At 42.6% G+C, this 14,228-nt stretch overlaps 1 protein-coding gene across 3 annotated transcripts in view; it reads right to left on the reverse strand.

Moving 5' to 3' along the window:
* The window catches only part of STX2 (syntaxin 2), a 40,674-nt gene that overhangs the window by 14,597 nt on the left and 11,849 nt on the right, over nt 1–14,228 (reverse strand). For all 3 annotated transcript variants that reach the window (XM_043902120.1, XM_043902121.1, XM_043902122.1), the window contains exons 2-4: nt 14,100–14,174; nt 8,917–9,016; nt 488–562 (exon numbers count right to left, since the gene is read on the reverse strand). In XM_043902120.1, coding sequence (XP_043758055.1) covers nt 488–562; nt 8,917–9,016; nt 14,100–14,174 — 250 coding nt within the window. The remainder of the gene's footprint in view (nt 1–487; nt 563–8,916; nt 9,017–14,099; nt 14,175–14,228) is intronic.

Raw genomic sequence — 14,228 nt, forward strand, 5'->3', positions numbered from 1 at the left:
TGTTTAAGTCCTGCAGGGAGGCCGTGGGCACTATCAGCTGAGCTGAACTGGAGGAAAGGCTCCCAGGACCTCACCAGCTACAAGGCCATTCAAGAAGAACCTGGCAATTCATGCTGGAGGCTACCTACCTTCTCAAGTATCTACAGTTTAGCCCCAAATGTCATAACAATATAAGAGGTAAACAGTTTATAAGCAAGTGCTCACTCCTGTGGAGCATGAATGAGTGCCTCACTCCAAAATTTAAGTATTAATAGGCCTTAGCTCTAGCTCCTCATGTGTGATCCTTAGAGCTGGTAGCTTAAGAATTCTAGAATAATGAGGAACTTAAGCAAGGCTCACTATTCCAAGTTCATACAAATGATTTATTTTACAGTGGTCACAATCTTAACTTTTGAAAATGTAAAAGAATAAAAAGTTATAAAGAAGAAAATAATAATACCCACATTCCCACCATCAATGATTATACGTAATTAAAGCTTTAACTCACACTTCAACTTAGTCCGAATTTTATTAGCAGTTTTCTTGATTTCTTTGTTCAGATCTTCAAGCTCTTCCTTTATTTCTATTAATCAGAAATAAAAAAGACATGTGAGTTACAATATCCAACATCAATAATGTCCAACAAATGTAAACGGAACAATATTCTTGGTAAATATTCAAGTTTGTTGGGTTTTTCTTTAGAGAAACTTCTGATCACACCAGTGGTTCTCAGAGGGTGAGTCCTGGACCAGCAGCTTTGGTATCAGGTGGGTGTTTGGTAGAAAGGCAAGTTCCTGGGCCCCGCCCCTGACCTACCCATCGGAACCGGCACTGGATGGGCACAGGAATGTGACTTAAGCCCGCCAGCTGATGCTGGTGCACACCTAAGTTTGAGGACAGCTGGTTTATGCCAATCAATTGATGAAACAGTGCCCTGAATCCATTGCCAACACCTAGACCTGAAGAAAGAAAGCAGAAATTTAACCATATTCTTGTGGGGAGCAGGGAGTCTGCCATATGTTTGCTTTCTTTCCTGCTATCCTAATCAAAGCTGGCTCCAGGCTGGAGTGTGGATTCCTGCACTGGGGGAACAATCCCAGAGGCCCCACCACTGCATGTGGGGAAGGAAAGTCGAGGAAGGTGTCCAAGAGGAAGAGTGAGGGAGCAGGAGGGTCTGTGCAGGGTCTGCCCTGCTGAGGACACACAGTCAGGGGAGCAAGCATTCCAAAGCATGGCTCACCTCTCTAGAAAAGAAAGCCCCTGGGTTGGGGGGCCATTCAGGACGGAATCACTGGACCTTCCTGCTAACACAGGCACACAGGGGCTCAAGCATTAATTAGAGAAATAAAAGAGGCATTACTGTACTTAGCCCTTCAAGCTACAGAAGCAGGCCATGAGGTTATACTTGATAAAGGCAGGATTTCAATTCACAGAAAAGAAGGTAAAGATGAGAAACGTCCTTATCCAGTGGACTAGGTCATTCCGATCAGTTCTCCTGCTGAGAACAATCAGAAGATTTGGACAAAACATTTTTTAAAAATCTGCTTAAAGGCATCATAAACCTACAAAAGCAGAAAAAGAAGATTCAAGAGAAGGAAACCCAGAGATGCGAGCCCAGCGAATGGAGTGGCTTGACACTGAGACAGCCAAGGCTTTGAGCAGCTGTGTAAACCCTGAGCTGACACAAGGTCACACCCCGGGAGAAAGGGGAGCCAGGTCCAGAATGCTAGCACCCCCAGCTGTCCATCAGAAATGTTCAAAAATCATCTCTTAAAAAAGAAAAAACTATCCTAGGACTCACACTGTGGCTCCGAGCCTTCACATACAAAGCCCAGTGCTCAACCGAAAAAAAACCAGCAAGACGAGAAAATAAACCCCAGGAAAACAACAGAGTTGTCTTAACAGAGTTATTAGACACAGACCTTAAAATAAGCATGTTCAAAGAGGTAAAAAAAAGATTGAGGATTTTGTCAGGAAACAGGACAGGAGAAAAAGGAGCCCAGCGAAATTCTAGGACTGAAAAATACTTTAACCAGAAATAACTCCATGGGTTAAGAGAGATTCCCTGACCTGAAATGTAATCACTAAAGAGAGGTCAGGAGACAAATCAGAAAGATTTCAAAATAAAACACAAGACAAAATGATGAGAACAGAGGGCAAGCGGCATAAAAGATACAGTGAAAAGGTCTGAAACTCATATAATTCAAGTCTCAAAATAAGAAATGACAGAAAAGGGAGGAAAGATGACTTATGAAGAGAAAATAGCCAATATTTTTCCAAAGCTGCCAGAAAATGTCAACCAACAGATCCAAGAAGCCATATAAATACAGTATAAATACAAAAAAAACCATATCTGGAAACATGAACACAGCATTGATAAATCCGAAGGCTAAAAATAAAATCTCCTATAAGCTCTAATTAGATAGCTGACTTAAAAAAAAAAAAAAAAAGACATTGAAAATTTACTTTCAAAATCTTCAAAGTGGTGAAAGAAAACAACTTGCAAACTGGACATCTATGCTCACTGAAAATATCCTTGAAGAATGAAATCAAGTAAGGACAATTTCAGACAATGGCATAACCCTAGTAGAAGAAAGAATAGTAGTTTTTAGAAAGAAGAAAAAATCTCAGATGAAAGTTTAAAGATACAGAATAATGAGTAGCATTGGTACAGGTAAATATGTGGGTAGCTCCAAATCCGTATTAATTGTATAAAATAAAAATATGTATTATTTTTATCTAGTACAATACATATATATAATGATGATAATAGCAATAAGAAGAGACAGTGTTAAAGGTCCTTAAGGTCTTCCTATTACTTGGAAGTAGTAAAAACATAAATTTATATTAGATTCCAACAAGTCAAGAATGTATACCACAATCTATAGGACAACTAATAAAACAACAGCAAGCAGAATATAGAAATGAGCTAACGAGGCAGGGTAAAATTCTTAAAAACCAATCCAAAAGACAGCATGAAGAGAGAGAAAAAGTAACAGAACAAGCAAGAAAAATATAAAGCAACAAGATCATGAATGTTAGCCCTAATATATCAATAATTCCAGTAAACAAGTAGACTACAAGAGTTAATGACAGACAAAAAAAATGATCAAAGGGGCCAAGAAGACAAAACCCAACTACATTTGATAAATAAAAGATGAGAGAAACATCTAAAATAAAAGGATACAGAAAGACAAAAATAAAATGATGGGCAAATATACATCATGCATACACTAGTCAGAGAAACTGGTCAAGCTCTGTTGGCTGATATCTGGCAAGTGGTCAGGAAGGCACAGAGCATCAATGGAGAAGAAAGGGACCCTTCATGTGGGAAAAGGTTCAATGCACCACTGAGACAGGACAATTCTAAAGGCATTTGTGTCCAGGGGCTTTACCTTCCTTGGTGTCTAGAACGGACCCTGGAAAGAGGGCAAAACAGCTAAAGGATATCAACTCGACAATTCTTGACTGAGAATGTGGACTGTGGCTTAGATAGCATTTTATTCACATTAAATACTCTGAATTAGGTAACTATACTGTCTGTTTATAAGAAAATATTCTTCTTAGGAGATAAATGCTGGAGTATTTAGGGGTAGATGGTCACAAGGTGTGCAACTCACTCTAAAATGAGTCAGCAAAAATAACATGTATGTGTATACACATGTGCAATGTGAGTATGTATATGCACTCACATGTACACAAATACACACACAGAGATAAAGCAAATGTGGTGAAATGGTAACAACTGGTGAAGCTAGGTGAAGGAAATATGAGTTTTCACTGCACCAAAACTGCAACTTGCCCACAGATTTGAAAAGTTTCAAACTAAAAATGGGCTTCCCTTGTGGCTCAGCTGATAAAGAATCCGCCTGCAATGCAGGAGACCTGGGTTCGATCCCTAGGTTGGGAAGATCCCCTGGAGAAGGGAAAGGCTACCCACTCCAGTATTCTTGCTTAGAGAATTCTATGGACTATATGGGTCTCAAGAGTCGGACTAATGAAAAGAACGTTTCATGGGATGAGTCCCTTGACACAACACAATGTTTCCAGGACTGCTGGCCTGGGAGACAAGCTACCAAGTACTCAGAGACACACAGGTGGGTCAGGATGCCCAGGCCGAGTCGGGTGTAACCATGAAACCCTAATGAATGCTTGGTGAGCCTGTGGCCCCATTTTGGAGCAGCAGCGGGGACAGGAGAGCCGGCTCACAGGTCAGGGCACTCAAGACCGCACTAACTGCCCAACCTCTCAATCAGCAACATCCTCAGCTCTCAGACACACCCAAGGAGAGCACCCGCACAAAGTCATCTCAAAGCATAAACGAGCTCCACCTGTCCAGTGATCAGCGGTCCCTGCTGCTCAATACAGCAGCAGGTCTAAGGTCACAGACCACCGTGATAGCATAGCGACGCGAGATCCCTGCACTGACCATCACACGCTGCAAGGGAGGCACCTGTCAAGAGTAAAGGGCTGCCGTCTCACCCAAGGTGTTTGGTCCCAAAACACTGCTCCCACACAAACACAAAAACTGAAAATGCTACTGCTAGGCAGCCATTAAGAAAAGGGTCCTGTAGGGACTTGCCTGGTGGTCCAGTGATCAATACTGCGCACTCCCAATGTAAGGGGCGCAGGTTCAAATCCCAGTCAAGGAGCCGGAATCCTGCATGTGGTATGGCCAAAAAAAGAAAAAAGGTGGGTGGGCCTGTAACTGTACAGTTCAGTTCAGTCGCTCAGTCGTGTCCGACTCTTTGCGACCCCATGAACCACAGCACGCCAGGCCTCCCTGTCTATCACCAACTCCCAGAGTTCACTCAAACTCATGTCCATCAAGTCGGTGATGCCATCCAGCCATCTCATCCTCTGTTGTCCCTTTCTCCTCCTGCCCCCAATCCCTCCCAGCATTAGGGTCTTTTCCAATGAGTCAGCTCTTTGCATCAGGTGGCCAAAGTATTGGAGCTTCGGCTTCAGCATCAGTCCCTCCAATGAATATTCAGGGTTAATTTCTTTTAGGATGGACTGGTTGGATCTCCTTGCAGTCCAAGGGACTCTCAAGAGTCTTCTCCAACACCACAGTTCAAAAGTATCAGTTCTTCGGCGCTCAGCTTTCTTCACAGTCCAACTCTCACATCCATACATGACCACTGGAAAAACCATAGCCTTGACTAGACGGACCTTTGTTGGCAAAGTGATGTCTCTGCTTTTTAATATGCTATCTAGGTTGGTCATAACTTTCCTTCTAAGGAGTAAGCGTATTTTCATTTCATGGCTGCAATCACCATCTGCAGCGATTTTGGAGCCCGAAAAAATAAAGTCTGACACTGTTTCCACTGTTTCCCCATCTATTTGCCATGAAGTGATAGGACCAGATGCCATGATCTTAGTTTTCTGAATGTTGAGCTTTAAGCCAACTTTTTCACTCTCCTCTTTCACTTTCATCAAGAGGCTCTTTAGTTCCTCTTCACTTTCTGCCATAAGGGTGGTGTCATCTGCATAGCTGAGGTTACTGATGTAACTGTACATTCATCAGCAAAAAGCGCATGCTGTGATGGGGAATACATGTAACTCTATGGCTGACTCATGTCAATGTATGACAAAATCCACTGCAATGTTGCGAAGTAATTAGCCTCCAACTAATAAAAATAATTGAAAAAAAAAAAAAGCACATGCTGTAAGACAACCAGCACTGTGTGATCCAAATTCTATACTTTTAAAACATTATTTGTTTTTAATACGTGTTTTTGCTAGAAAAATATATACCAAAACATTAATATATATATACCAATGGACAAAATTATGAGTGTTTTTTTCTCTTCCTTTCTGCTTTCTTCCAAAATGAGCACAACAAGCAAGTACTGGCTTTGGTAACACAAAGCAGGTTAACTTTAAAAGATGAAGAGGCTGGGGTGGGGGAGGGGAGCTGGTCAACAGCGTCAGACGCTGATGAGGGAGCACAAGGGCCAGGGCGGGGCCCGCAGCAGGATGGGGGACGAGGGTGAGAGACCCCTCTTTCAAGGAAGATACAGCCGCTAGAGGGTCAGGCAGGGCTGTGGGGAAGGCGTGGTTGTAAGGGGGATGGGGGCGGGATGGACAGCCTTCCGGCTGACAAGAAGCAGAAAAAGAAAACCCAGAGGAGGGTTCAAGGTCACATACCATAGTTTACCCTTAAAAGGGAGACACATACCTCTCACTCTGAAACAGAAGGCAGGATGGGATGGAAACAAGATGACAATGAAACATAATGAGGACATCAGCAGTCAGTATTTCTACAGGATGACCAGTGATTTGTCCAAGGTCAACAGTGAATTCATGGTGGAACTGGGGCTTGAACCCACAGCTCACCTGAGCAGAGGCCTTCTACACTGAGGCAGGTAATCAGTGATGGCCATGTAGTTCTCAAGAGCCTGAAATGCATACTAAGCGCATCACTCCAGCAGAAGAGGGGAGGAGAAGGAATGAGAGATGGGATGCAATTAGGATGCAACTGCTCAGAGAGAGAGAGGCCAACCCAGGAGAACGACAGTGGGATGGAAAAAAAGGAAAGATAAGGAGCAACAGGTGTGACTTTTTAGGAGGTCCACACCTAAAACATGGGCTGAGGAGAGGGACTATGACCCCTGATTAAAGGAGCCACAAGCCCTGTCACTGATGAGTAAAATCCCCACCCCTCTCTGATGTGATGTCAGTCATAATCCTATCGCCAGTAGGAACCAAAAAGGTGAATCATGTACATTTATTTCAGAGTTCTGCCAGCTGGATCCATATTTCGGAGAGCCTGAAACTTACTCATTTTCAATGACCTTCTTTCAAAAAAAAACGCGTAAGTGTAAGGTCAGTAAAGACAAGTGCAACTAAAGGGGCCCTCTGTCAGCTTTGCAGCAAATCTTCCTCTGGGATCTTGTTACGGAGGTTAATGAAATGGCCTGGCCGCCCAGGCCACCCTGCATCCGAAACCGGAGCTAACGGGCCAGGGCGGGGCAGCACCACCTGGGGCCACGTGCTCTGGAACCCTTCTGCGTGTGCACCAGGAGCCTGGGCAGGGAAGGCAATGAGGAGCTGGAGCTCCATCTGCACCCTCCCCTGCCCCCGGCATGGACAAAACGCAGGGGGACAGCAGCCTGCTGCCCTCCGCAGCACTCCCTAGCGCCCAGCAGCACGAGGCAGGAGTCACTGCATCCTTCTTACACAGATCAACTAAGTAAGCAGTGAGACACTACTTCCTACACTCCGGTTCACACTCTGTTGTGAAACTAAAAGCAATAGTTTTCTTCAGAGCCCGAAGGGACGACTGTGAAGCACTAGAGCTCTAAATAGCAGTACCTGCTATTACTGGGGAGCAAAGCTTTTTGGAGATAAATTTCTCAAAAGAAAAAATACACAAGCATGTATTCAAATTCAACTTCACCAAGAATTAAGCAAGATGTTAATAGGTGTTACATAAAAAGTCCCGTGGGCAAATGCGTTTGTGAAACACTTCACTAAGCAAAGTTAAGCAGGTTTCTTCATCACAGGACTTCTCAGGGCCTTTATTGCTCTAAGTACACTGAAATCATCCAAGTGGGGATGTGGTGTGAAAGTGGTCCCAAATGTATCTGGCACAGAACTCCCGTTTAATACAGTAGCTAGTGAGAGTCATGCTTCCGGGAAACATTTTTCTAAATCATAAGACAGGGCATCTACAGACATACAAAGCATTATTTTACAAGACACACAAAATCTTCAAAATGAGTAAAGGAGTTCTTTTTCAATTTAAAATCAAGTTATTTTTTAAAAGTGAGGCCACATCAAATAACCTTCTAACAAAGTTGCTTTCAACTTTCCTCTGAGACTGAAAATAACATGTTCGCATCACCACTTCCATTCAATGCTATATAGAAGGTCAGTAAAAGAAGTCAACTGAAAATAAAAAGCCTAAGAACTGAGGGACAACTGTCATTATTCACAGGTAACATGACTGGCTACAGAGCAAATCCAAAGGAATCCACAGAGAAATTATTAAAAATAATTAATTGAGCCAGAGAGTGAGATAAAAGCTCAACATACAAAACCTACTGTATTTCTATATATGGAAACAAGTAGAAAACAAAATTTACAGCAGATACTATTCACATTAACATCAAAAGCATCGACTGCCATGAAAGGTGTGTAGAGACCTCTACACAGAGCCCTACATACATCACTGGGAGCAAGTAGAGAAGATGTAAGCAGAGGGATGAACCATTTCCAAGGATTAAAAGACTCAATATGGTAAAGGTATCAACTACTCCCCCAAATGACATATGGATTCCAATTAGCAGTCTTCTGGCTTATCCAGCTCCATCTTACCTTTAAAGTCTTCAAAATTTATCACTGCAGCTCAAGGAAATACTCCCTTTAAACTGCCAACACTCTGATGTTCAGTTCATTTTAAATCACCTGTTCACACGCTGCCCTCCACGGACACTGAGAACAGCACACTCCACACCAGAGCCTTTGCTGAAGACGTGAAACCACCTCCTGGTCTGTTCTTCATCTTTAAAACTGCTCCATCCTGCTCTACTGTTTTCCAGATCAACCTCTCGTTAACTTTCATCTAAACACAAAATTCTATCACTACTGCTTAACTGTGAACATAGCACGGCTCTAAGACCCCATCAGCCACTGACGTGGCCCCAAAGTTCTGCAAAGTCACGTCCGTGCATTCTCACGGCGGTCGTGCATCAGTTGTCCTCACCTGGGCCGAACACCAGATCCCATGGAAGCTGTAACAAAAACCACACTGAAGCGCTGGCTCATCCAGAACAGACATGAGCATGGGGAGGGGGGGCCGCCAGCCTCCAGCACTTCTTACAGGCTCCCAGCGCAAGCGCACATGCTCCCGGGCTGAGGCTTGTGTTATGGGCAGCAAGACAGACAGAGACAGACAGACAGACACGCTTCTTTTTAAAACCAACAACTTACTTCCTTCTGGGTTCGGTGCAGAAAGAATGATGCTGTGGTTTTTCTTCACTTCTTCGACATACTGAGCTATTTTCGCTATACTGTTTCTGATCTCCTCGACCTAGGAGAGAGAAAAAGTCATCACCACTGTGGCAAATTCAGATTTGCTTTTCATCACCTGAAGAGGGAAGCATAAAAGAGGGAAACAAGTGAATAAGTACCACATAAAGAAATAATAACCTTTCCCCACTCAACTTAAAAAAATAAAGGGAAATGGATATATGTGTACATATGGCTGAGTCCCTTTGTTGTCCACCTAAAACAATCACAACATTGTTAATTATCTACATTCCTATATATATATATGATAAAATATTTTAAAAAGTAAAAAATTAAAAATTAAAAATTTTTAAATAAAGGGAAATAAGGCAGTATCAATCTCCAGGAAAACCTAGTTGGCTATAAGAAGTTTTACAATCACAACCCAGAATTACCACAGACAGTGGCAACTATTATAGAAGCATCTACTATGAATACCAGTTCTCTGTGCAGTTAAGAAGGGAACTCATTTTGTAGGACAGGCCAGAAATAACATTCTCATGTGGGGAGGTATGGACAGCTGGTAAGACCAAGCCTTCTTAGTCATTATTTTTTTGCCTCTGATTATCTAAGTTATTCAACACTTGCTTCAAAATGTAATGTACTCATTAGAAAGATTTGTCCAGATGGATTCTTAACAAGGGTGGCAGCATGAATACTGTCCCCCCAAAATGTCCAGGTCCTAACCTCTGTGACCTCTGATGGTTACCTTATATGGCAAAAGAAACTGCAGATGTGACCTAAACCAAGGATCCTGAGATGGGGAGACGGATGATCCTGGATCCTCCAGGTGGACCCCCAACATCATCTCAAGTGTACTAGTAAGGGGGAACAGAGGAAGATGTGGCTACAGAAGAAGGCCACGTGACCCAGTGAAGCAAGATGCCTTGCTGCTGGCCTGGAAGAAGGAGGGGGCGGAGAGGGAGGAGACGGGGACGCAGCTCGGGAGCTGGAGAGGCAGGTATGGAGAAGCAGGTTCTCCAGGGAGCCTCCCAGGAGCGCGTGCGATCCTGCTGACACCACGGTTCATCCCAGTGGAACCAGGGTGAACTTCTGGCCTTCGGAAATGAAGAGGATAAATCTGCACTGTTTCAAGCCACGAAATTTGTGTAGCCCCAGGAAACTAAGCACAATTTCTATACTTAAAACCTTAGGGAGACTTCCCTGGCAGTCCAGTGGTTAAGACTCCACCTTCCAATATAGGAGGTGTTTGGATCCCTGGTCAGGGAGCTAAGACCCCACATGCCTCACAGCCAAAAAACCGAAACATAAAACAGAAATGATATTGTAACAAATTCAATAAAGACTTAAAAAATGGTCATATAAAAAATATATATATATATAAGAAAAAGATTAGGAAAATCCTAAAGCCCAGCAAAAGGAGGCTTGTTAGGTTACATTAGAACTATAACAAAAGGCATAAAAAGATCCCTAGGATATATTACATATATTACCAAGTTAAAATCACAGGGGGAAAAATACCTACTAGTTGCAGAATAATGTATATTTATGTTAACAATGATGAAAGAAGCCAAAACAAACAGATTAATGGGCAGATGGTAAACACTTACAAGAAGAAACGCTGGGATATCTCAAAAAGAAACTTAAAAAAGGACCCCTCTCGAGGTGAGAAGTGAGAAGACAAGGAAATGAAGATGGGGGTAGGGTGAGGCCTTTTGTAGAAGTGCGTCCTCTCTCATCATCCTGACTTCTGAGCAACGGGGATGCACCTCTCCATGGAGAGGTAAGATGCCTGCTTTGGCTCATGTAGGCTACAGCTCCTTCCAATCTAAGTACCACACAGAGACACACCTTTAACATGTGTGAATTCGCTTACTACAGTCATCACAAACCCATGACATGCTGTGGTGGACGTCCACATCTTAATCCTCTGCACGTGACCTTACAGGGCAAAAGGCGCTTGGCAGATGTGGTCAGTTAAGGGTCGAGATGGGAGATTATCCTGGATTATCTGAATATCCAATGTAACCACAAGAGTCCTTATAAAACGGAAGCAACGGGATCAAATTTAGAAACAAGCAGAGATGTGCTTTAGACAGAGGAAGGGGCCACAAGCCAAGAATGGAGGCGACTCCAGAAGCTGGAACGGCAAGGACGCAAATATTTCCTAGAGCCTACAGGAGGAACGGCCCTGCCAGCACCCTGACGTGTGCCCCAAACAGCTCGTTCCAGACTTCTGACCTCTGGAACTGTGAGACGATAAATGCATGCTCTGTTAAAACTACTATATTTGTGGTAATTTGAAACTAAAAATACATGTTAACATAAATAACATTTTTATGGAAAAAAGCAGTATTTTCCCCCAAAATCAGTGACAGTAAGAGCAGTGATTTACATTTCTCTGCAAATCTAGCTTCTGGCTTAATGGAAGGCACCTTGATTCTGATGCCTGTTTCTGTGTTCAATCTGTTTGATGTGGCCTCTGAAAACTACCCCCACCCCCACGGCCATTCACGACAGAGGGAGAGGAAAGAGGTGAACATCTTCATATTCTTATGAAAATTGTTTCAGCCACACGAACTCCTTGGAAGGGTCTCAGGAACCACAGGGACACTGGGTCCAAGTCCCACAGCACATTTGGAAAAGTGACATATTAGAGGACAGTCTGACATGGAATTTTGCTTTCATAGAGCAGTGACTGGCTATTTCATTAGGCCCGGGTGTTATTTCCATCTATACATGATTTCTACAGAACTTCACATACTTATTAATTTTATCTTATTAATCAGGTAAAAACCACACAAAAAATTACAACAGAATCTTTTAAAATTTTTGCTACTTTGCCACACAGGCTTAAGCACAAATGATTTTGTGGTTTTAGTGCACAGATTTACATTTCAGTTAGTCATCTTTAAAGCACCATTTCTGAAGTGAAGTCAGTGAGACCCATCTGTCACAAAGTAGAAAAGATACTCCTTTGCCTCTTGGAAAGTTCTACAGTACACACACCAACATTATCTGTGTGGCAGAAGCACCAGTGTGGCCCAAAAAGAAAAGGAAACTGCTGGGCCACCAACTCAGTACCAGGAGGGAAGTGCCATCCTCACTGCAGCACCAGGCCTATTTACATCTATGAATTACACCACACGGGCTCTCTCAGACAACCACAAACTACTCTCATAAAAAGGGGATCTCCTGGCCACCTATTACAGCATTATTCTAGTTTTAACCAACACTGGTCATGGGCAAAATTCCTATCTTTTGCAATATTCTATGTGATACTTAAGATCTAAATGTCATTTTCTAAAGAAAGAGCTTGTATTAACAAACATCACTGGCTTCTCTATTTGTCTCAGAAGTCATTTCAGGATGTCCCTGGCAGTCCATTGGTTAAGACCTCAAGCTTCTACCACAGTGGACACAGGTTCAGTCCCTGGTTGGGGAACTAAGATCCCACATACAGTATGGCACAGGCCAAAAAAAAGAAGTCATTTCACAGAAGTTAACTGCAAAATAAGTCAACTATTTAACAAATGAAACTGGAAGTTAAGTTAGAATCACTGGCTCTCAGACCTCCCTCACACCACTCACCTGTTTTTCTGTGAATCTCTAACACCTGCAGCCAAAATGGATTAGTGCTAAGTTACTACAGCTTAATGACACAGTGATTAAAATTCTTCTATAAAATACAACATTTACTGCTAGAAGATTCTTAAAATAAAAAATATGGGTTTCTCTGGAGAACTGATATGGAAGAATTAAGCATCTAGGTAAAGGGGGTAAAATCAGAGAAATAAGGATTTTACAAAGTGGGCAGGTAAACTAACCAGGATGAAAGTGTCTTGTTTGCAAAGTGAAATCCAGAAATCCAGTAACTTAACCCCTTTGTACCTTAAAGTAAGCTCCTATAGATAATGATTTAATTTCATGGTTTTCCAATTAGAAAAGACTAGGAACTAACATAAATATATCTGAAACCCAATGAACTACGTATTCAATAAATTCTGGCTGAAAAGCTGGTAACTTGTAATACATTTTTAATTAACATACTACATATTTTCAAATCCATGTAGTGATAGACCAGTTTAGACTGCCAACAGATTTAAGAGTAAACTGAAACTCTTAAGATTAGATTCAGCATAATCAATACAAGTCCTGCAAATGAAGTTTCCATTGTGAAAAAATTATACTGGTCATGTCTTTTCTTAATGCTTAACAAAGTCAAAATATCTGTTCTCAGACTCAATTTCAAAAATTTGAAATTATGCAAAATTTGATCAACTATGACTTAGGGTTAAGAATTTAAACATGCTGTCATGTTTAAATTCTAGAAACAGCCCTGGGGAGTTGAGAGGGAGAGGGGAAGGCCTTGGGTGAAGTCTGGGAGACAGAAAGGTTCGAGGGAAGACCCAAGGGCACGGCCCCAGAGGCTACAGTCCAAAGATAGGCTAGGCTGACCAAGGCAGAGCAGAGCTGCCACAATCATATCTTTGCTCAAGGATAAGATCTCTCAGGAATGAGTAAAGTCCCAAATGACCTAGAGACTCATGCTTTGATATACAGAAAACTCAGGAGAAGAATTTAAAATTCAATCAAAGATTTTAGAAAATACACAATACGACATACAGGACTCATGGCCATTCCACAGGAGAAGAGAGAGAAAAGCCTCACTGTGTGTACCATGCACGCCTGACGGCCAGCTGAGGGACATCACCACCACCAGGCCTTCCACTCCTAGGACCCAGTCTCCCTTTGTTTGGAGGACCCTGCTGGCCATGGGTGCGGCAGGACCTCCCCGGGGGACCCTGTGCTTGGAGGAGGTACCTTCTCCCAGCACGAGCCCGTGAGCAGCAGGTCCACCTTGCTGACCACCCCCAGCCCGCGGGCTTCAGTCTCCTCAGAGGCCCCCAGCACCCACAGTCACCATTCTCACCCGCCCTCCCCCCCAAGTCAGTCACCGGGAAGAAGGGCTCAACAGTAATAAATGTGCTAATAGCACTAAAAATTCTACAGCACTTTTCAAACGTCAACTTTTTAAAATATTTAGTTTTGGCATTATTTCAAATACGACAAATGCACAGTTACATTAATTTAACTATGTTTAAAGAAAAATGACAGACTGGGTCTCACAAAATGACTCTTACCTGATGGAAGAAATCATCCATAAAATGGTCCTTTTCAACAACAACAGTTGTGTCCCCATCATCATTTTTCCTACACTGAAACGGAAAAATATGAAATGTAAAATTCTGGTTTTAAAAGTTTTCACAGAG

Source organism: Cervus elaphus, chromosome 5 (assembly GCF_910594005.1).
Source record: "Cervus elaphus chromosome 5, mCerEla1.1, whole genome shotgun sequence".
Classification (NCBI taxonomy): domain Eukaryota; kingdom Metazoa; phylum Chordata; class Mammalia; order Artiodactyla; family Cervidae; genus Cervus; species Cervus elaphus.